The sequence below is a fragment of the Littorina saxatilis genome, linkage group LG14 (assembly GCF_037325665.1).
Source record: "Littorina saxatilis isolate snail1 linkage group LG14, US_GU_Lsax_2.0, whole genome shotgun sequence".
Taxonomy (NCBI): Eukaryota; Metazoa; Mollusca; class Gastropoda; order Littorinimorpha; family Littorinidae; genus Littorina; species Littorina saxatilis.
In genome coordinates, this window is record NC_090258.1 from 17,546,751 (window position 1) to 17,570,553 (window position 23,803).

At 41.3% G+C, this 23,803-nt stretch overlaps 1 protein-coding gene across 1 annotated transcript in view; it reads right to left on the reverse strand.

Annotated features, from left to right (window-relative positions):
* Positions 1–3,537: 3,537 nt before the first annotated feature.
* Positions 3,538–23,803, reverse strand: part of LOC138947265 (uncharacterized) — a 37,534-nt gene continuing 17,268 nt past the window's right edge. Inside the window, exons 3-4 of the mRNA XM_070318706.1 lie at positions 8,087–8,244; positions 3,538–7,599 (exon numbers count right to left, since the gene is read on the reverse strand). Of these exons, the coding sequence (XP_070174807.1) occupies positions 6,937–7,599; positions 8,087–8,244 (821 nt within the window). The 3' untranslated portion in view covers positions 3,538–6,936. The remainder of the gene's footprint in view (positions 7,600–8,086; positions 8,245–23,803) is intronic.

Consider the following 23,803-nt stretch of genomic DNA (forward strand, 5'->3'; position numbering starts at 1 on the left):
TGTCTGTCTGTCTGTCTGTCTGTCTGTCTCTCTCTCTCTCTATCAGACTCTTTGTCTGTCTCTGTCTAGCTCTGTCTGTCTGTCTGTCTGTCTGTCTGTCTGTCTCTCTCTCTCTCTCCCTCTCTCTCTCTCTCTCTCTCTCTCTCTTTCTCTCTCTCTCTCTCTCTCTCTCTCTCTCTGAGCTTTCTACCCTGGACATCAAAACTATGAGCAATTAGTCTAAGACCTCAAATACTCCATAACACTGCACTGAAACCTGTGATCTCAAGAATTATATAAAACCTTAATACAGCTACAAAGATAAGCTATACCTCGTTGAGTAGTGATAGGTGTAGATAATAGCACGTGAGCAAATGCTGAAATCTTCTGTATCCACTGCGCTAGGGACAATAATACCTTCCACTGTATGTTTAAAGGGAAAATGGTCAATTTTGTTTCAGGTCTGGAATTACTAATCCTTACTTTTCAAACTAAGGGTATCTTTCTTTCTTTCTTTCTTTCTTTATTTGGTGTTTAACGTCGTTTTCAACCGTTCAAGGTTATATCGCGACGGGGAAAGGGGGGAGATGGGATAGTGCCACTTGTTAATTGTTTCTTGTTCACAAAAGCACTAATCAAAAAATTGCTCCAGGGGCTTGCAACGTAGTACAATATATGACCTTACTGGGAGAATGCAAGTTTCCAGTACAAAGGACTTAACATTTCTTACATACTGCTTGACTAAAATCTTTACAAACATTGACTATATTCTATACAAGAAACACTTAACAAGGGTAAAAGGAGAAACAGAATCCGTTAGTCGCCTCTTACGACATGCTGGGGAGCATCGGGTAAATTCTTCCCCCTAACCCGCGGGGGGAAACTAAGGGTATATATATTTATCCTACATACGTGAGAGAGACACCCGTGAGATAATAATCGTTCAAATCACACGTGTGTATATCATGTAAATGAGGTCATGTCAAGCAAGTCTGGCAGGGACCTGTTTTTCCACTGCTTATGGTGCCAAAGCTAGTCACCGAGACAAACGTCATTATAGAAACAAAAATTGCGCTCGCTAATTACCCTCCATGAATCTTTAGAACTAACACGTCACGCCACACTTTCAGAGTGACGTTTCTTTGCTTTGACGTAATAGATTGCACGAGGCTTTACAAGAGATCGAGGTTCCAAAACAAGCGTCTTCAATTTAGCTGCCTCGACTGCAGGACATTTTCAGTCAAATACACGTAAGTACAGTATGTAGGATAAACAGAATACTACATGGCTTGCTGTGTTGTACCAGATTTACACTCGTTGCTTTTTCAAATAGTGAACAGCTCGCTTTCGCTCGCAGTTCAATATTTTAAAAAAAAAACTCGTGTAAATCTGGTATGACACAGCAAGCCATGTAGTATTCTCTATATAGCTTCAAGGACAGTTTAAGCAATTCATCTTTGCTAGAATTACGTACTCACAGACAGACATACATATGCACCCCCCTCCTCCTACACTCACGCCCCCCACAACCACACCCAAAACGTAACAAAATTAGATAAATAAAGAATAGATATATAAATGAATAAAGAAACAAATGGATATATCTTAATACACTCATTGGCTGCATATACACTTCTGTAAACCATATACAGGGCTCCCCACGGACGCCCTTACTATAGTGCGTCCCGGGACCCCCACTCTTACATTGTAGAGGGTCCATGGACCCCCACTGCAGTATTTTAGAGGGTCCATGGATCCCCACTGCAGTATTTTAGAGGGTCCATGGACCCCCACTGCAGTATTTTAGAGGGTCCATGGACCCCCACTGCAGTATTTTAGAGGGTCCATGGACCCCCACTGCAGTATTTTAGAGGGTCCATGGACCCCCACTGCAGTATTTTAGAGGGTCCATGGACCCCCATTGCAATATTTTAGAGTGTGTTTGTTTGTTTGCTTAACGCCCAGCCGACCACGAAGGGCCATATCAGGGCGGTGCTGCTTTGACATATAACGTGCGCCACACACAAGACAGAAGTCGCAGCACAGGCTTCATGTCTCACCCAGTCACATTATTCTGACACCGGACCAACCAGTCCTAGCACTAACCCCATAATGCCAGACGCCAGGCGGAGCAGCCACTAGATTGCCAATTTTAAAGTCTTAGGTATGACCCGGCCGGGGTTCGAACCCACGACCTCCCGATCACGGGGCGGACGCCTTACCACTAGGCCAACCGTGCCGGTAGTAGTATTTTAGAGGGTCCCAAGGGTCCAAAAGCCGAAAAGTCCCAGTGTACTTATAAAACATTGTGGTCACGTATAGTGTACTGCGAAGTGTCGATTGCAGTCTGATAATGGTATCTACGGTACGCACGATAAAGGAAATTTAGTGCGTCCTAGGACCCGCTCTTTTAAAATTTACTGCGTCCAGGGACTCCCTCCATATAATTATTTCTAGTACGGGTTTTCGGCTTCTAGAGCGTATATTACGTAGGGACGCGCGCTATGGGGAGCCCTGATAAAAAAAATTCGATGACTTAGAGCGTGTCATAGAGCGTGTCGCTTTAAGATTGTAAAGTGTGGCGATGCCTGGCTTTCCAGGTGTCAATGGAATGTGCGAAAGCAGGGGGGGAGATAGGCGATAGGGAGGACATCATTGCAGGATCAGGGAGGATTGTTTCTACAGGTAGCATGAAAAGTCGTCAAGGTGTAGATGTCTCTTGCTATTATCCTTATGATCGCTTGTTTCTACCTCTGTGTCGGAATGTCTTTATTTCTGGGTTTTTGAAGTCGGTTGCGGAGGGGGGGGGGGGTGAGGGGGTGGGGGGGGGGTGGTAGACGAGGAATGGAAGAGTGAGAGGGTGTGTGTGTGTGTTCCTGTGTCTGAACAGAGAAAGGATGACGTGTGTGTGTGTGTGTCTGTGTTTGTGTGTGTGTGTGTGTGTGTTTGTGTGTGCGTTTGTGTGTGTGTGTGTGTGTGTGTTTGTGAGTGTGCGTTTGTGTGTGTGTGTGTGTAGGTGTGTGTTTGTGTGTGCGTTTGTGTGTGTGAGTGTGTTCCTGTGTCTGAACAGAGAGAGGATGACGTGTGTGTTTTTTTGTGTGTGTGTGTGTGTGTGTGTGTGTGTGTGTGTGTGTGTGCGTGCGCGCACGTGTGAGTGTATTTGTATGTGGCTGTGTGTCTGTCTATCTGTCTATGTCAGTCTGTGTGAGTCTGTGTCTGCCTTCCTGCTTACCCGTCGGTCTGTCCATTATGTATGTGTCCCTTGCGTGCATGTTGTTTTTGTTTTGATGGCGCTTGCAGCTTTTCGTCTGTTAAAAGATATTGCCTTAGTACGACTCTCAAACACATTACTTTAACCGATTTTTTTTAATGTATTGATTTTAATCTTAACATGAATATCACTTTATAAAAAGTCTTAATCACTCTCTATCTTTTTTTTATCGCTTTCTTTTTCACACACACACACACACACACACACACACATACACACACACACACACACACACACACATTCTCCTTTTCAAACAATAACAGCTTTATTTTTCAAACACATCAAACTGAAATAGTTCAACACAATAAATCTTGTCCAAACTGTATGTACAGCTTATAAAGTAACTCAAGTATCTTTGTGTTTCAAAGATAACAATTCGCAGCAGCAGTAATAACAACAACAAACATGTCAGCACAAGTTCTGTGTATCTGGCATGGAACATAACAAGGAATGTAAATAAAGTATGAGATCGAAGGTGCAGGAAGCCAATTTTTAAGTTCTTGGCTCGTTCTTGTGTGTGAAATAAGTACAATGCAGTCAGCAAAATGCTTCATCTTTACAATGAACAGGTGAATATACAAAAGCGAAAAACAAATAACAGTACCCCCCCCCCTTGTGTTGACAATCACTAAATTTTGATTTATGTCAGAGTTAAGAAACGGCGAAGTTTGTATGCATAGTGTAACTAGATGAGCTTGCAATAATTTGTTTCTTGAACAGGAAACTGTAAGCTAGGAAAGCCAGTCAGCTAGAAATAAAAGCTCCTAACAAAAATGTGCTTCTTGAGAAGAAAATAATTGTAAGTCGCGGAAAGCTAGTGAGCTAGCCTACACAAAATATCAACTGAAACATGCTGTGAATTTTCACTTACAATCACAACTACTCTACGTACTCCAATGTTTGTTCCCATCTTTGTGTATAGCGCAGCGTAAATTCTTATTCCAAAGCAAACAAAGTTCCCCTTAACATACATCCAAATTCTTGTTCTCAAGCGGTGCAATCTTTCTTTCTCATGCTGTCCAAGTTTTCAATATCGTGCAATCCAAATGGTCAGTCTCTTGTGGTCCAAATTCTGATTCTCGTGGGAATATTATTCTTAATCTCACGCTTTCTGTTTTTCCATGCAATGGACAAGATTAATCCAGAGATTACAAATAAAACAAATACGCAAGAAAGTAATATTCGTTTTAACTCTAATAAAATAAATGCAGTCGAATCTGTCGATAAAAAAACCACACCAAGAGAATGACCAACAGTGGTCTTTACAGACAGGTAGTCGCTTGAGAAAAGTGAATTATATAATAGAAAAAACTCTTTCTTTACTTTATTTGGTGTTTAACGTCGTTTTCAACCGTTCAAGGTTATATCGCGACGGGGAAAGGGGGGAGATGGGATAGAGCCACTTGTTAATTGTTTCTTGTTCACAAAAGCACTAATCAAAAAATTGCTCCAGGGGCATGCAACGTAGTACAATATATTACCTTACTGGGAGAATGCAAGTTTCCAGTACAAAGGACTTAACATTTCAATTCTTACATACTGCTTGACTAAAATCTTTACAAACATTGACTATATTCTATACAGGAAACACTTAACAAGGGTAAAAGGAGAAACAGAATCCGTTATTCGCCTCTTACGACATGCTGGGGAGCATCGGATAAATTAACCCGCGGGGGGAAGAAAAAACTCGTCTGGGATCCTTCAGAGTGATCGTTATGGGCGGGCGGGCGTTCGTTTTCGAGAGGTGGTCGAGTACATGAAGTATTTATCTTATTCCAGATTTACCATTATAACTTTCTCAATTCAAGTCAGCCATTATTCCTCACAAACGTTAACCGTACATCATACAATAAATGATGCGCCGTTCTTTTAACGCGCATAACTGATAGTATTTATTTCTATAAAAGTTAAATATATTGCGTGCAATTTACACTGAAACTTCCAATTATATTAATTACCAATGACAAGTCAATCATCCGTTGTTCGTTAGTCAGAAAAAGAATTGCAAGAACTCGATGCAGGTCCTACATTTCGAAATAGTCAAAACTAAGTCACATTCAAGGAAAAGATTTCTCGTAGTCACAGACTCAATAACCTCACATTAAAACGCCACTAGCCCTTGTTTTCTTCGTTTAGTTCGGTCGTTTGTTGATCCCTTTCTTTGTTGGAAACAAATCAAACATCGTTTAACTAACGATTCAAACGGAGTGGCCTGAACACCCATCCGCCTTTCTTCTATGATCCTCTTGTCTCAAGCAACCAAAACAAAAAGGAAATATATTTTGAAATCTTCTTAATCATCAAACATTTTCAAATCATGTCAAAAAAACTGAAAGGCCAGCATTTCAAAAAGTAAAGAAAAAAAATTGGTAATAAACAGCAGGGTTTTTTCACTCTTTTTCATAATCTCTTATGCAGCACAAACCATCACAAATATTCAAAATACCTTAATAAAAAGAGTCTAAAGAAAGAAAAAAAGAAAAAATGAGTGATCTGCAAACAATACAAAATCTTAACACATTTTCAAATCATTCAACTTAAACGGAAAAATCATCATGTCTTGACAGAGAAGAAGTAAAACATTGAGCGACAAAGAAAAGAGTGACACAAAAGGAAACAGAAGCAAACAGAAAGAAAAGAACTGAAGGACTTAAGCAAAAGAACAAACTGAAGTCAACAATTTGAAATGTCTGTCTGAAACAAATCATCCGGATTAATTACACTACACCCTGTGCCTTTTTGATAATATGCAGCCGTTACGTCTAAATTCTAGACAAGAGTGACGTCATTCGTCAACGTCACATGAGTATGTCACCGTCACCATCCAAATGACGTTGAAAAAGTCGATTGGCTGGTTGTGACTGAGTAGTGTTGATTGCAATGTCCGGCTTCCAAAAGCGTCTGCCGAAACAAACACAATCTTGACGTTTTAGATTCCATCTCTTATTGTTTAAATGTAAAAGTCACATCTTCAAAGGGACATCTTCAGTAACACAATCAACAACCATGACCAAAAATGCCAAGACAAAATAACATATTTGCCTTTTCCTCACAGCTTGATTTAAAGATTAAACAAAAGAAGAGCAGATCAAGCCCAGTTGTTTTTGTGTTGTTGTTTTCAAGCAATAGCCTACAGGTGCTGCACCTATGTCCTTGAGTCATCGTCCATTTTTCCTTGGTTGGTGAGCTTCGTCTCAAGACGACCTGACCTCAGCTTTATGCTGAAGGAGCAGGTCTACTTTTTCTTGCACCAATTTCGAGTCTGTTTCTGAAGCAAAATGTTCACGTCTATTCGGTGAGCTCACTAAACTTGAACACTTGGATATTATCAGAGAGGAAAGTTGGAGTCATTTACTCAAAAACTTTTGCCAGCTTCACAGATTTGAAATGGCTTTACCTTTCTCAGTTCTCAGAAGGGCAGAGTGGTTCTTTGTCCTTGTTCAACCTTCCTCCCATCAGGACAGTTGGACGATGCTTTATCCTGAGATGGGTAAGTCAAGGTTCTTTTCTGTATCAAACAGTATTTGTCGGTCGTTGGTTAGTGGGGGGGGGGGGGGGGTGAGGAGAGGTCAGTCTCCCGTTATTCGTGATCCTCCGTGAGGGACAGCGAGGAATAGGTCCAGCTTCTCTGTAACAAATGACGATCCCGGGAGCGAGGAGGTAGGTATAGGCATTCCTCAGTCTCCTCAAGACTGCTTGACCTCAGGTTTATGCGGGAGGGGCATGGAGGCGGGAGAGGCCATGTGGACGGCCATAGAGTGGACACCGGGCAGGGCTGGACACATACACGCCTTGCCTCCCAGAGACATCAACCCAGACCCCAGCGACGAAGGTTCGCTGAACGCCGCCATCGACGACATGGGGGACAGCCCCAACCCGAAGGGCGATGACGCAAACGGGGAGGACGTCATCGTGGGGCGAACATCCAGAAGCGAGGGCCCGGGCTTGTGGAAAGCGGTAGTACCGCCACCCAGCTGCGTCATCAGGTCGTGACGGGGACCAAGCAGATCCGGACGTGACGTCAGCAGATCCGGACGTGACGTCAGCATCTCCGACATGCGCGACTTCAACAGCTCGGCGTGTGACGTCATCATATCTGAGCGTGACGTCAGCATATCGGCGCGGGCTTGCAAGGAGGATAGGGTCTGAAGAGACGGGTTGGTGGCGCTGCCGGCCGGAAGCGGGAAACCGGAAGGGTGGGCTGACGCATGCCCAGAGTAGCCGAAAGAAAAGTTGGCGGCGGCAGCAGCGATGTAGGCGTAGAGATGAGGGTCTGGGGGGATACCGTAGGGCCAGGTGAGAGCCATTCTTTGTCGCTTGTCTTTCATACGCCTGTTCTGGAACCACACCTGTACAGAGGAATGAAATATATGTCAATTTTACCGGTGATTGCCAATGAAACTAGTGAAATAACCCAAAGAAGAAACGCTACAAGTGAAGATTTCAAGAGCGGCCCATTATACCAGCCAGCAAGCCACACCTTTTAGCTTTTTTATTGCATTTGAAAGCTTTTATTTTGTCGCAGCAAAGTTATGGCTGTGCTGAAGTTACTGCTGTGTTGACAAACCTCGGTGTGACTAGTTACCGTAACGAAGTGACCATTTTTGGGGGAAGGTAATCTTCCAACATTTCGAATAAGACCTATACACACACACACACACACACACACACACACACACACACACACACACACACACACACACACACTAACACACTAACACACTAACACACACACACACACCACACCCACACACACACCACGAAAAAATGCATAATCAGCCAAACCACACAGATACCAAAACAAAACCAGAACAATTAGTCTGCAAGAGCACCGACCTTGATAGTGCTCTCCGGCAGGTTCATGGCAGCAGCCAGCTCGCATCGCTTGGGACGAGAGATGTAGTTCTCCTTGGCGAATTCTTTCTCCAGCAAGGTGATCTGGTCCTTGGTGAACGCCGTGCGGTAACGCCGGATTCCGCCGTCAGAGGGCCCACCTGTTCATAGAGAATACACCAGATTTAAAGTTCGTGTGTGTTGGGGTCTAGGTCCAAGTCCCTATAATTATTAGGTTTGAGCACGTGGCTGTGACGACGTTAAGCAGGATTGTTTGATCAGTCAGGTTCGAATAAGACAAACACACACACCCACACCCACACCCACCCACCCACCCACCCACACACACACACACAGCTCTCTATTGTTTTAAGAAGATAAATAAACTGAGAAAATTATATACATAAAATCAATCAATCAAGCAAGCAAGCAATGAAAATGATTAAATAAATAAATACATTAAAAAAATGATATAAAAAGAATAAATAAACAAATACATCAATCAATCAATCACTCAAACAATCACTCAATCAACCAATCAACCAATTTCAGATCATGTCCACTCTTAGTCACTTCGATTTGACAATCCCACGAACAACGCAACCCCGGCAGAAAAGAAAGAAAAAACAAAACACTTTCATCGCGGACAAAACTTGAAAAACAAATTACCAATCATAACAGACAAATAATCGCATGCCAAACAAAGCGCGTGCGGAAACAGCGCATACGAATACGACATGCGCACTTCTCACGTCCGGGGCCTAAACGACAGGCACTGATTGGCGTCTCGTCAATTTCACGCTAGGACAGCTGATGACATATTCATCCCCACCCTCCAATGATGCGGCCCCACCATGCTACTCAAGCAGTCACGTGACACACAAAAAGCACGCGCCTAAACAGAGAAGCGCACGTGCTAATATGGACCGTTTTCGCTGTCGCGCGTTCAATTGTCCACCCAGCCACATGGGATGGGGATGAGAGGATGAAGTACAGTGAAACCTTTCTTTCCATACCTTCAAAATCTGACAGTAAAAAGGGCTTGGAAATTGAGAAGCCGTAATCTTTGAGTACATTTACTAAGGTTATAAACAGAAAATCTGAGAAAACAGTGTCTTAAAACTTGAAAGGGAGGGAGTCTTAAAATCTGGGGTCTTAAGATCGAAGCTCCACTGTACATGTACCGGGAAATTAAACGTCGTGTTACATTGGTGGTGCGAAAGGGTTTTATAAAGCAGGCGTCGTGTTTTTATGACAGTCAATCTCTCGACGGGTGAGAGGGCCAAACTGCGGACTTCCTGGCAGGAAGCGAATTGGTCAAGCTCACACAAGCCGTTGCTCCATACGAGGGGTTGTCGGAAATTAGGATACATGTCCATTGTCAGAGTTAACTCGCTCATGAAAAGGTCAATAGCTTTCAGACTTAACTCGCTTATTAAAACGTCAATGGCTGTTCGATTGTCATTGAAGTGTGATTTGAGAATGGCTATCATGTCTATTGTAAAAATTCAGCCATTTATGAAACCCTTGTTCCTACTACTGGGCATCAACACATAGTGGAACAATTGACGCTGTGTCAATTGTCGTCGCTTGCTCATTTGTGAAACGTATGCATTAAACAGCTCTTATTCTCATCATAGCCTGAGAGCAATGCGTATATTCAGACCTGGGAACCCCTGTTTTGCACGTGGAGTATTCTCAAAGAAACTTGGCGCATTTTCAGAAAAATTAGTGTACTCCACACATTTTTCAAACCTCCCAAATACTGGATTGGTTTAAGATGCGATTGTGAAGAAAAGCAGTCTATGAATATGTTTGATCGTATTTATTTTCCACCCACCGTACTGATCGCATTTTAGACAATCAAGCGTACAAAATACGCCGAAATCGTATGGGATCCCAGGTCAGCCTACAAATACTAGTATGCATGTGCATGGGTGTCAGGTAATGTAGGCAATTAGAATGTTCGTGTCATAATCAAAAATCACATGCTGACGAATGTAATTTCCCTGCTCTACTCTGCGGTATTGACTTTGGCTAAAAGGTACGACAAGAAGTAGGTTAGGAAATTGAAACCGGGTAATAACAAGAAGAGCAAACGCTCGATCGAGTCACTTTCGCAGTTCTGAATATTATATGAGGCATCAGATGGACAGGAAGAAATTGCTATTCACAACACAATACAGATGTAAATAATTTGATGTAAAGAATAATCCTATAAAGTTTGAATCAAATCCGATGAATAGTTTCAGAGATATGATATTTCAATTTTTTTCCTTCAAGACATACCTGTGACCTTGAAAAAGGTCAAAGGTCACCAAAGCAGACGTCAAAGTGTAGAGGTCACTGGGAGTCACGTTCACATAAAATTTGAGCCCGGTCACTTTTATAGTTTCCGAGAAAAGCCCAACGTTAAGTTGTGTGTTGCCGAACAGAAAAGGCTAGTTATCTCCCTTGTTTTTCTGATAACGTTCGTAAAAGGCTACAGATGTAAATACTTTGATGTAAAGAATAATCCTACAAAGTTTCAATCACATCCGATGAACTTTGTCAAAGATATAAAATGTCTAATTTTTCCTTTGACGCTGACCTGTGACCTTGAAAAAGGTCAAAGGTCAACGAAACCATCGTTAAAGTGTAGAGGTCATTGGAGGTCACGACTAAACAAAATATGAGCCGGATCGCTTTGATAGTTTCCGAGAAAAGTCCAACGTTAAGGTGGTGTCTACGGACGGCCGGCCGGCCGGCCGGCCGGACAGACTAACACTGACCGATTACATAGAGTCACTTTTTCTCAAGTGACTCAAAAATGGGAAGAACAAAATGAATTTAAAAAAAATACAGACAGAACAGAAAAAAAACCCACAAAAACCAAATAGAAACAAAAAAGGAAATAGAGATCTACGCTTCGCAGTCTGTAACACACACACAAACAAAAACACAAATGCACCCCCCCCCCCCCCCCCCCAAAAAAAAGAAGAAAAAAAAGACCTTATGAAAATGATTGCGAAATGTATTATCTCCCTGAAGATAAAAGTACAATCTGGAACTCAAAACGATCGAGACACAGAGTCAAGACGCACAAATCTAACTTAATATTCAATTTTGAATTAAAAAAAAATTTTTTAAGTCTGCTCGACTGTGATGAAGGAATCCGCTTGCTAGAGATTCTGCCTCCAGGTGTGTGTGGTTTTTTGTTGTGGTTTTTTAATTGATTTGTTTTAATTTTAAGAAAATGTCAGTCTCAAAATGTATCTGTGGCTGACTCTCCACGATTTTTCTTTTATATATCTTAAATCTCAGTATTTTCTTAATCGTGGTATTTACACAAAGAGTCTTTCAACAAGTGAAGTTTGAGTATTGAGTTTTCACTTCAATATAATTTCTCAACAGCTAGATACAATAAAACAAATTAAACTTTTTTTTTTAAATGACTCAACTCGACTCGATTAGGCGCACGTGTATTGCTGGGAAAAACACAGACACGCGCCACCCCCTCCCGCTGTGACCTCAATTATTCTTGTCCTTTACCAAACGACGCAGAAGGGTTAATAAGCTATTTGTATGACAATGAATGATTAAATGTCCATTTCTTTGACAAATAGCGTTAAAGGTGACTATTCCTTTCAGGGGTAAAAACGTTCACTGCGTTTCTAACGTCGAAGGCAGCGTTTCATTGGCTTTTCCTTTGTAGGAGAAAATTCACCGACCCGGGTATTATAGGAACATATTTGGCCGTTACTTTAATTTTACAGCAACATTGTGGAACTTTAAACACGGTGCAAGATGAATCATTGGCAATATTTTGTTGACCAAATCATCTCTTGATTCATGCCATCTGTCGCACAAAGAATATTTAGATTTACTTTGATTATTATGTGGGTCACAGTGGGTGACTGGCAAACTGTTTATAGAAAGGTTAATGTTCATAATCACTATGAGTAATGTTCCCATCGTTTGAAGAAGCACCCGTTAAAAGACAGTCATTATAGGAGTGTCTTTATGATCTTATTTTCAAATAAACGGATACTGTTTTGTGTGACTGCGGACCTATTGACTCTAGCGAAAGAACACACCTGTCCTTACAGATGGCCAAAACTGCGCAGTTGCTTTTTTTTCTTGGACGCAGAAAACCAAAAACTGAATTCAGTTACGGTTTTAACTCTGGATTTGTTTGGGCAAATTTAATACCAACGAATTATTTCAACAAACCGACAAGGTAAAACGTACAAACAAATGTTGCGGTTTTCTTCCGTTTTACCTTTTAAACTCATCACAAAAAAATCCTTTGTAAACATTTGTTTTTGTTTTTTTCATATACTTATTCCTTCACACTATATCTGTCGGATATTCTTATTCCTTATTTGTCAAAGGTGTAAAGCAATTGACAATGCTGTCAAAAGCCTATACTATAATATTAAATCACCTAGGCAATACACCAATGCTAATCCCTAATGGTATTAGGCCTTGTATTGCGGGGGGGTCGAGGACAAAACTTGAAATAAAGCAAAAATAAAAATATGCGCTTTTTAACCTTTGCCGTGCTTCCTGGGTTCACCTGTACCCAGAGACACACTAAAATCATTGTAACTCTGGAACCATTAAAGGTATCGTTTTGAAATTTTAAGTATCTCTCACACACCTAATTTGCTCTCTGTCTGCAAATTTTTAGTGTGTACATGACAAAACATCAGAATTAATTGATTATGATAATTTACATAAACACTACCGATGGCGCGGGTTCACACATACCCATACTTTTAAAGAGTAGTAGTGATTGTAACTATCCCTCTGCCGACGGCGCGGGTTCTGCTACACCCATAATTACCAAAGCGGCGGAACAGTGTCTGTCTGCCTGTTTGTCTCCAAGAGACTGTCTGTCTCTCTGTCTGTCTGTCCGTATCTCTCTGTCTGTATCTCTCTGTCTGTATGTCTGTTGTCAGTTGCTCTGTCTGTCTGTCTGTCTATCTGTCTATCCGTCTATCTGACTGTCTCTGTCTGTCTCTCTCTCTGTCTGTCTGTCTCTCTGTCTGTCTCTCTCTCTGTCTCTCTCTCTGTCTCTCTCTCTTAGTCTCTCTCTCTGTCTCTCTCTCTTAGTCTCTCTCTCTGTCTCTCTTTCTTAGTCTCTCTCTCTCTCTCTTTCTTAGTCTCTCTCTCTCTCTTTCTTAGTCTCTCTCTCTCTTAGTCTCTCTCTCTCTCTTTCTTAGTCTCTCGCTCTCTCTCTTTCTTAGTCTCTCTCTCTCTTTCTTAGTCTCTCTCTCTCTTTTTTAGTCTCTCTTTCTTAGTCTCTCTCTCTCTCTCTTAGTCTCTCTCTCTCTCTTTCTTAGTCTCTCTCTCTCTCTCTTAGTCTCTCTCTCTTTCTTAGTCTCTCTTTCTCTCTCTCTTTCTTAGTCTCTCTCTCTCTTTCTTAGTCTCTCTCTCTCTTTTTTTAGTCTCTCTCTCTCTTTCTTAGTCTCTCTCTCTCTTTCTTAGTCTCTCTCTCTCTCTCTCTAGCTCTTTCTTAGTCTCTCTCTCTCTCTTTCTTAGTCTCTCTCTCTCTTTCTTAGTCTCTCTCTCTCTCTCTCTTTCTTAGTCTCTCTCTCTCTTTCTTAGTCTCTCTCTCTCTCTCTCTTAGTCTCTCTCTCTCTCTTTCTTAGTCTCTCTCTCTGTCTTAGTCTCTCTCTCTCTCTCTTAGTCTCTCTCTCTCTTTCTTAGTCTCTCTCTCTCTTAGTCTCTCTCTCTCTTTCTTAGTCTCTCTTTCTCTCTCTTAGTCTCTCTCTCTCTCTTTCTTAGTCTCTCTCTCTCTTTTTTAGTCTCTCTCTCTCTCTTTCTTAGTCTCTCTCTCTCTCTCTTTCTTAGTCTCTCTCTCTCTTTCTTAGTCTCTCTCTCTCTCTCTTTCTTAGTCTCTCTCTCTCTCTTTCTTAGTCTCTCTCTCTCTTTCTTTGTCTCTCTCTCTCTCTTTCTTAGTTTCTCTCTCTTTCTTAGTCTCCCTCTCTCTCTTTCTTAGTCTCTCTCTCTCTCTCTTTCTTAGTCTCTCTCTCTCTTTCTTAGTCTCTCTCTCTCTCTTAGTCTCTCTCTCTTTCTTAGTCTCTCGCTCTCTCTTTCTTAGTCTCTCTCTCTTTATTTGTCTCTCTCTCTCTCTTTATTTGTTTCTCTCTCTCTATCTTTCTTAGTCTCTCTCTCTCTCTTTCTTAGTATCTCTCTCTCTCTCTTTCTTAGTCTCTCTCTCTCTCTCTTTCTTAGTCTCTCTCTTTCTTAGTCTCTCTCTCTCTCTTTCTTAGTCTCTCTCTCTTTCTTAGTCTCTCTCTCTCTTTTTTAGTCTCTCTTTCTTTCTTAGTCTCTCTCTCTCTCTTTCTTAGTCTCTCCCTCTCTCTTTCTTAGTCTCTCTCTCTCTTTCTTAGTCTCTCACTCTCTTTCTTAGACTCTCTCTCTCTCTTTCTTAGTCTCTCTCTCTCTCTCTTTCTTAGTCTCTCTCTCTCTTTCTTAGTCTCTCTCTCTCTCTTTCTTTGTCTCTCTCTCTCTCTTTCTTAGTCTCTCTCTCTTTCTTAGTCTCTCAGTCTCTCTCAGTCTCTCCCTCCCCCTTTCCCTCCCCCTCTCCCTCCCCCTCTCCCTCCCCCTCTCCCTCCCCTGCAAGAGGTCGGTGAAGGGAGAAACTCGATGCAACCACTGAAGTAGCGCTGTGGGTTTCAGTGAACCCACCCCGTCGTTAGAGAAATAAACGCTAAAAACCCTCTTTCAAATGTATGGGTTCAGACAAACCCGCATCGTCGTTAGAGGAATAAACGGTAAAAACCCTCTTTCAAATGTATGGGTTCAGACAAACCCGCATCGTCGGGAGTGTGTAGTCAAAAGCGGCATCCGGCAAAGGTTAACGGATGCTTTTATTCTGAAATGGAGCAGGAAGTAAAACTAAAAGAATATATGTACCTTTTTCTCCTGTTGTGTGCGAAAAAAACAATGTGTGACAAAAAAAGATTAAATAAACAAAAACATTCAGTCGGTTTATACCGCCATGAAAACAAGGCCTATGTGGGAATTTAACGTCGCACAAAACACGTAGACTCATCGTTGACGTCTATGGGCCATACCTTTTCTACCTTTAGCGATTTGGCACACTCAAATCGCACAGCATCCGCGATATTCTTACACTACCACATCCTTGTATTCCATTTTTCGCAAAAGTGACTCGAAAAATATTATTGCTAAGCACCTCTTTTTATCTAAGCATTGACTGTTGCCCATAAAACAGTGGGGCCAAGATGAAATGGCAGTTTATACCCAAGTTCGTTTTCATTCCGGATTTCGCGGTGAGACGTTAAAAGCACAGTCCTTCTCTTGAAAACAGTCACGGTTTCTATCTGGCTAGACTTTTACACGGGATAAGGCCAACTCTCCACTTGGACACCTACCAACAATCAACACCTTGGCTGTTTCCTGGGAAGATTGGGATTTTTTTTATGAATGCAATTCGCGGATTGACACTGGTGGCATTTTGGACATGCAAAAATGTCTGTCTGTTTGTTACATTCAGACAATAAAGTTTTATTGAATTGAATTCATTACAAAAAACTTTTGTTCTGGTAGTATTTTATTTTCTACCATGTGGAAGTCATTGTGTGCGTGTGTGTGCGAGTGCGTGTGCGAGTGAGTACTGTTGTTAGTTTAGCATTGTGTTTTCTGTTCCTTTTATCGTTATATGATTGTCTACCATAATTCACCATTATCATTTTGACATTATTTCAAACTTGTTATATTACAATCGTCCGCCAAATTTTATTTGCTTTTAAGAGTACGCTCATAAGCCTAGCTTGTTGTGCTCCATGTTCCTTATTTCATGTATGCGGCAATATTCCAATGAAATTTACTGAATAAACTTGTTTAAACCACAAAAAAACCACTCTTCACAGAAAGTACCCGATCTGTTGAGTTTTGGTATGTGTCCGAACGGAGGGTTGGTTTTACCCCATGTTAAAGCTTGGCCTGAACTCGCGGTGAGCCGAACCGTTTACACGGACTCTACTGTGCCTTTAAACGAAATGGAGAGAAGGAGGTATTTTCAATCTGGCGGCCTTTCTTTTCTCTCTGTAAACAGATGTCACGAGCTCAGGGGGGAAATAAAGGAAAACGATTATTGTCTGTTTTTCGGGGGCCATTTGGAAGGCGACATTTGCTAGCCCAAGAAAAATTACAAGTTTATTTCAAACGTTAACGATCAGCGTTAAAAGCCGGAGACGAGCGAATGGGTGAAATAAAAAAAGTGATGTCGTATTGATAAAGCTTTGTGCAAACATAAGCGGCAGTGGACAGTGAAAAGTCAGTTGGGGGGCTGAAGATCCTGTACGATCACAACGGGTTGGGTGCGAAAAGTAAAAACTAACGTCTTCATGATCATCCTCGTCATTTCATTTTAAAATATATTTTTGTCATCAACTACATGTGGGTTGGGACTTTTTTCTGTGTGTGTGTGTGTGTGTGTGTGTGTGTGTGTGTGTGTGTGTGTGTGTGTGTGTATGTGTGTATGTGTGTATGTGTGTGCGTGCGTGCGTGCGTGCGTGTGTGTATGCGTGTGTGTGAGTATATTTTGTTTCTTTCAACAACAAAACTGATTTCTTGCACACTAATGCGCAATAATAATATGCGCAAAAATCCAAGTGATTTAAAGAACTTGCATATTAATTTTATTTTCGGCGTAAACAACACCTTTCGACAGCGGCAATCTTCTCTCCATCAATACCACCCGTTATAATTTTTCTTCGCCGCCATAGAAACGCAGGTGTCTCTGCATTGGCACAGGAGAACTGGTTAACCGTTCACAAGACATTACAGTTAAAAACCCTTTGTATAAACGACAGAACATGTTGCTCTAAAACTAACGCTGAAAAATAATGCACAACAACTATCAGTATCACACATGATATGTAACCTGCATAAGTCATACTATTTATTTAAAACGAATCAAAAATCGGAATAGGCCCCCAACCCCACAATTACAACGACCCCCCACCCCCCGCGGGTCAGGGGGAAGGATTTACCCCTCCCTGGTCCCCCCGCGGGTTAGGGGGAGTTCCATATTGGTTGGGACGAGAAAGAATTTACCCGATGCTACCCAGCATGTCGTAAGAGGCGACTAACGGTTCTGTTTCTCCTTTTACCCTTGTTATTAAGTGTTTCTTGTATAGAATATAGTCGATGTTTGTAAAGATTTTAGTCAAGCATTATGTAAGAAATGTTAAGTCCTTTGTACTGGAAACTTGCATTCTCCCAGTGAGGTCATATATTGTACTACGTTGCAAGCCCCTGGAGCAATTTTTTGATTAGTGCTTTTGTGAACAAGAAACAATTAACAAGTGGCTCTATCCCATCTCCCCCCTTTCCCCTATCCCATCTCCCCCCTTTCCCCGTCGCGATATAACCTTGAATGGTTGAAAACGACGTTAAACACCAAATAAAGAAACAACGACCCCCACCCTTGCCCCAAATACTTACAGCCTGACAATCTTACCACCTCTGATCGTTAAAAGAACATCAACTCACGTGGCCACGGCCTGTTGTCTGTTTAGCAAGTTATCGCAAAGCCTGCCCCCCTTACAACAGCGCCACCCCTTAAAAACCTGTAATCGTTACAGGTTGCCATTGCCTTCCAACTGCCCACCCAATAAAACCTGTCGTCACCTTCGGAAATTTCTAACAGACGGCAGAAAGCGAAAAGCGCGGGTAATTGTAGTGTCGGTCAACCCAGACTAATTGCACGACATGGAAAAGCGCGGTCCTCTCAGTCGCGCTCAGAATCTCACCGGGTCTGGGTTGTCCGAGACTTTTAGGGTACTTTACACTTCTCCCGATCATTACCAGAAATGGGTCTTTTGTGGCACAAGTTTGAGTCGCACCTTTGCTCCACAATTCGGCGAATTAGAAAGAGATTAGTTACACAAGCCTCTTCACCCGGTCAACAGGTCAGAGTTTTACAAGTTTTACAACCCTAGGATTGAGCGCAAATTGTTGGAAAGAGGGATGGGATGGGATGGGTGGGGCCCCTCTTCAAGAAATTATTTCTTGGTCGACTGTTGAAATCAGCTTCTGTATTAGTTGTTACATGAAAGCATCTGACTAACACCAAATTCTACTGCCCTTTATAACGGATGCCTTCTTTGAATTGATGGCGTGATATGATAGTGATAAAAAGATAAAAACCTAACCTTCACATTTTATCTTCATAATTATTAATATTTTAAGTGTGCGTATCAGCTGGGGTCCAGTTTACAGTTTTTATGTCTTCGTATCTCAGCCTGGTATTGTTTTAAACGGTCGTTTGGTTTTTTTTTTTTTTTTTGGGGGGGGGGGGGGGGGGCATTACTTGTTCTGCTAAATATTCTACAAATAAGAACAGAATAACACCGGATAAGCACATGCTGATCGGCAAGTAAACAAAAAAAACCCAAAAAATTGGCATTTCTTTCTGAGGTATTGAATACTTGTGACAATTACACCCCTTATGAATAAAAAGGCAAAATGATCAATACTTATATATTTAACTAGCAGTTAAGCCCGGCTTCGCCCGGGAGTAAGCGGAGCCCTGTAGCAATTTAAGACGCTCGCTATCCCATTATCATTAGCTTTACCTCCTTTGTTTGGATACAAAAAAAGAGTTATCTCCCTTACCTTCTAGAAATTTCCGGAACTGTCCAGTTAATTTTTCATTCTTCATTTCTTCCCCTCATAGGAGCAATAGCGAGTCTCTAATATCACTGGCATGATGTGCTTGCTACAGGTGAACAGTAGGCACTGAACTGGTCTTGCACCATATAGGCTGTATTCAATAAATGGGAGGTCCATAATCTGAGAAAGGAAACAATGAATCAAGAAACTAAAACCCAGGTGCACATCTGCGGCACCTAGGGAGTGTATGTGCACACTATCTTGTTCCTGCCTCTTGCCATCTCAGAGGTATGGCGACCACAGACAGACAGACACACAGACAGACAGACACTCTCTTTTATTTATATGTATAGATTATTTTCACTCATTATTTATTTATTTATTTGCTCACTTATCTATTTATTCATTCATTTATCTATCTACCTATCTATTTATTTCTCTTTGCCTGCATGTTGGCTGGGTTTTGTCTTGATAAGGCCAAAAAAAAATAGTCTGTTTACGGTAACCCGACCGACCCTATTTTTTTCGCGCGACCCTAGACTTTTTTTTGGCATTTGGAAAAAAATAAATAAAAATAACGTAAAAATATGTTTTTTTGGAGAAAAAAAAAATCCCGACCTAACAGACCTCTTTTTTGGGGCCTAAGTTAATTTCTGAGTTTTGTCTCCATTATCACAATGGGAGGGGATGCAACTTTCGCCTATCTGATTTTTGAAAGAACAAATAATAAACAAATTCAGATTCTCACCTGAACATGGTTCAACGGTCGCTACTAATGAGTATCCATACACGATTTGTTTCATGCCAACGTTCCAGGTTTCTAGAAAACACCTGCTATACTTTATACCTCTGCCAAAACTTTTCATAACACGTTTAGTGCTGGCGAAACTGTCGGCTACTTAGGGCCTTTTACACCTGGGCTATTCTAGGCGACCTTGACCTTGGCCCGCTGTGCCTCGGGCAAAGTCAGCCACTTTTGCGCGTTGTTTGAATGGTGGAGCTGTACGATGGTGCACAAACATTGCTGTTATGGCGTGTGTGGAAGTGATTTAAGACACCGTGAGAGATCACACATGGTCGGTGTTGGATGGGTACCGTTTTCCAAACCCTCTAGAGATTTAGAAAAGTGCCGAAAATGGATTAAACTATGTGGAAGAACGATCGAGAGGTTCAACATCGAAAAAGTCAACAAAGACACCTACATTTGCACAAAACACTTCGTCGGGGGGCACTTGAAAATGACATGCTGTTTTTCTTCATAAGTATAAATGGAACAAAAAAGATTGTACCATGCTTTGACTTTATGTGCTGAGAGAGGAAGAAATGGTTTTAATGTAGCTTTTTCATATCCCCATAAACCAAAGTGTGATACTGCAGCTAGTTAGCAAAACAATTTCATTGAAAAACTAGACAGCAAGTGACACATAGTCTACAAACCAATGAACACGAAGGCATTTAAGAAACAGGATCATTCTTTTAATCTTGTCTAAAATTTTGAACATGAATCTCACTGCAAAAACACAATCTAACAGAAGTGGCAGAAAAACAAAACTACTTCAGCATACAAATGGCCCAAAGAATATGGTCTGAAATCAGACAAAAAGCATGACAGCTCGGTGCTTGCAGTTGCATACAACAAGAACACAAAAATGAAAAAAAAATGGTCAAACTGAACTATGTGTCGTTCAAAGGAAAAATGGTTTGCCTCAAGGAAAAAGACTTGAGAGACATCACATAACTGTACAAGCTCACAAGAACTATTGGTTGTAATCATGAGTACGACTAGACTGAAATGATAAATAATGTGCATCACAGTACTATTCAAGCACTAAAAAGTGCCTCTCACTAGCTTGTCACCAAATAAACAAAGTAGGTTGTAACAAAATTGCAGATTAATAAAAAAAATAGTTCAATCAATAGTATATATATGTGACTTGTCACACCTGACATTAAACTAGTGATTTCCATCACTATCCTTTTCAGGCATTAAAAATAGTTCAAAGCACCTAGCCCCACATAGAAGTAAGAGGCTCATTCACAAGCTAGTTAAAAGCTTTTCATTCTTTTGTTTTTCTCAAAAGAAAATTCATAGTATGACAACAGTATTCACAGCAGGCAGTTTTAAATTGTAATTTTAAACAGAGACAATTTTCAGTTCACGCGTGAAGATGATTTTACTGACCAAGTTTCTCCCCATATATTTCATAACCCTGCAGGTGAAAATGGGAATACCAGCACAGAATGATTGTCAGTGAAAATTTAATACCAACACTTCAAACTACATCACTCATCATAAAACAGAAACTGTGACTCCAGAGTGGATTTAAATGAAAATCAAAAAGTGGAAAAACTCATACTCTGATAATTGACATTGTTGTCCAAGTGTTTCAAACTACATCACTCATCATAACTTGAACAGAAGCTGTGACTTGGATTTAAATGAAAATCAAAACGCGGAAAAACTCATACTCTGATAATTGTTGTCCAAGTGTTTCAAACTACATCGCTCATCATAAAACAGAAGCTGTGACTTGGATTTAAATGAAAATCAAAACGCGGAAAAACTCATACTCTGATAATTGTTGTCCAAGTGTTTCAAACTACATCACTCATCATAAAACAGAAGCTGTGACTTGGATTTAAATGAAAATCAAAACGCGGAAAAACTCATACTCTGATAATTGTTGTCCAAGTGTTTCAAACTACATCACTCATCATAAAACAGAAGCTGTGACTTGGATTTAAATGAAAATCAAAACGCGGAAAAACTCATACTCTAATAATTGTTGTCTAAGTGTTTATGTGGTTAAAAAAAACCAAATGTACCTGATCATGAATTAAATCAGAGCAACCCATATGTTCATTAACCATTCACTGCCACTGGTCCATACGCATACTCTTCAGTTTCAAAAAGGAGATGGGTATTGAAGAGGCAGTGCTACTGTTAGTGATTCAAAGTGCCATACATCCCATCCTAGTGCTGTGAAATGGGGATATATTCAATATTTCATGGAAGCTAACTAATATTTGCATGTATGCATGCAAACATACTGTGACAGTACTAATACAGTAAAAGCATTATTGAGGGTGAACAGCCTGCTTTGCTTGGTTTCAGTGAGGAGTAACAATACTAACAATAACAATATGAATAATAACATGCCTATGTTGTGAAATGTAAGTACTTGCCACCCCACCTCCCCCCGGACACTGGCAAAATCCCAGGAGAATGTCCCCATCTTCGCTGACGATTATGCACAGTTTATATGAGGAAGTGTGCAGGTAGGTTGTCTGCCTCTGTGTCGGTTTTACCTCCGCGGTGTAGACGAAAAACTTTTCCACTTCTGCACATGTATGTATCTCAAGTTGAGCACATGGCCATAAAAAAGGCGATATATCTTCAAAGGATTTGTAAGTTTTCGCCTTCTTCTGGTCTTCTTCTTCTTCTTCGTACGACGGTTGTGTCAGACTCGGAATCTGGAGGATGCCATGAACATGGACGTTCTTTCCAGGTCCTCCAGTGCTCCCCACATTTTGGTCCTCAGATCTGTTGGGTCAGGCCCTTCTTCTGGTCGAAATCGTTCTTTTTCTCAATCAGATAGTTCAGGATGTCAACAACACCGATCCTGGGTGCGTTTGATGGGTCACTTTTTTCTTCGCGGATGTAAAAGGATCGCGTGGTGGAAATCCGATCTGTCGAAGTTTTTCGGAAGGCTTTTCTTGCACGTCCTGTCTTGTAAAATCCGGATCGATCGGTAGTTCCAACTGCTGTGCAGTTTTTACAAGTTGCAGCAGACCATCTCGTCTGTATCCAGTAACAGTATCGACAGCGAGTTTGCCCGTACCCAAGGGGAGTAACTCGAAATGACTCAGCGCGCGGTCAGCTGTAAAAGGCCCTATTATTGTCTTGGTTGGTTTCTTTCATGGTTGGTTTCTTAGATTCAATAACCTTGCACACTATGAACAGTGTTAAAGACAGCTTCATAAAATCTTAACCAACAATAAAAGTAACACGTTTAAGGCCAAATTACGTAAAATACCACGGGGTGTGGTAATCATAAAAACCAAAGGTTCACAGAAAGAAGAAAGAACGAGACATCAAGAAAAAGAAAATAGCCGGCACTATAAACTTCAATGAACAGCAGCTCACATAAAAGGAAAAAGAAAATAGCCTAGCATAAATTCGGCCATAACTCGACAGCATAAAGATTTCCTTATGTGCAAAAAGTGGAAAGGTCGTAACAAAAGACCACCTTTCCTCAAAGAAACAAACGCACAACCAAATCTTGACACACACGATATCAGTAATGTTCTTCTTCTTCTTTTTCTTCCTTTTCTGCATTATTAAGCTTTGACTCCCACGTACATTCATGTTTTGCACGATCGGGTTTGTATGTCCATTACTATTTTCCACCGCCATACTTTTTCTTCTTCTTCTTCTTCGTTCATGGGCTTAGACTCCCACTTTCACTCGTGTTTTTAGCACGAGTGGATTTTTACGTGTATGACCGTTTTTACCCCGCCATTGAGGCAGCATACGCCGATTTCGGGGGAGGCATGCTGGGTATTTTCGTGTTTCTATAACCCACCGAACTCTGGCATGGATTACAGGATATTTTCCGTGCGCACTTGGTCTTGTGCTTGCGTGTACACACGAAGGGGGTTAAGTCATTAGCAGGTCTGCACATAAGTTGACCTGGGAGAAATCACTCTTAACCCACCAGGCGGCAGCGACCGGGATTCGAACTCACGACCTCCCGATTAGGAGGCCGACGTCTTACCACCACGCCACTGCGCCCGTCCACCGCCATACAGGCAACCATGCTTCGTTTTCGGGGCAATCTCAATAATCATGAAACATCCTCACCCCGCACAAACTAAGACTTGTTTTTAAGTTCATGTATCAGAACTCGGTATTCCAGATCCCTGGCCTGTACATGCTCATTTAATATGAAACTTATACACTTGAGAGAAAAGCCAAAACATGTCCTCGTGTGCAAGAAGTAGCAGGGCCAAACTAAAAGAACCCCTTTCTTCATAACTATAGAGGGTGATCACTGATGCCTTAAAGTGATTTTGTTGCACCCT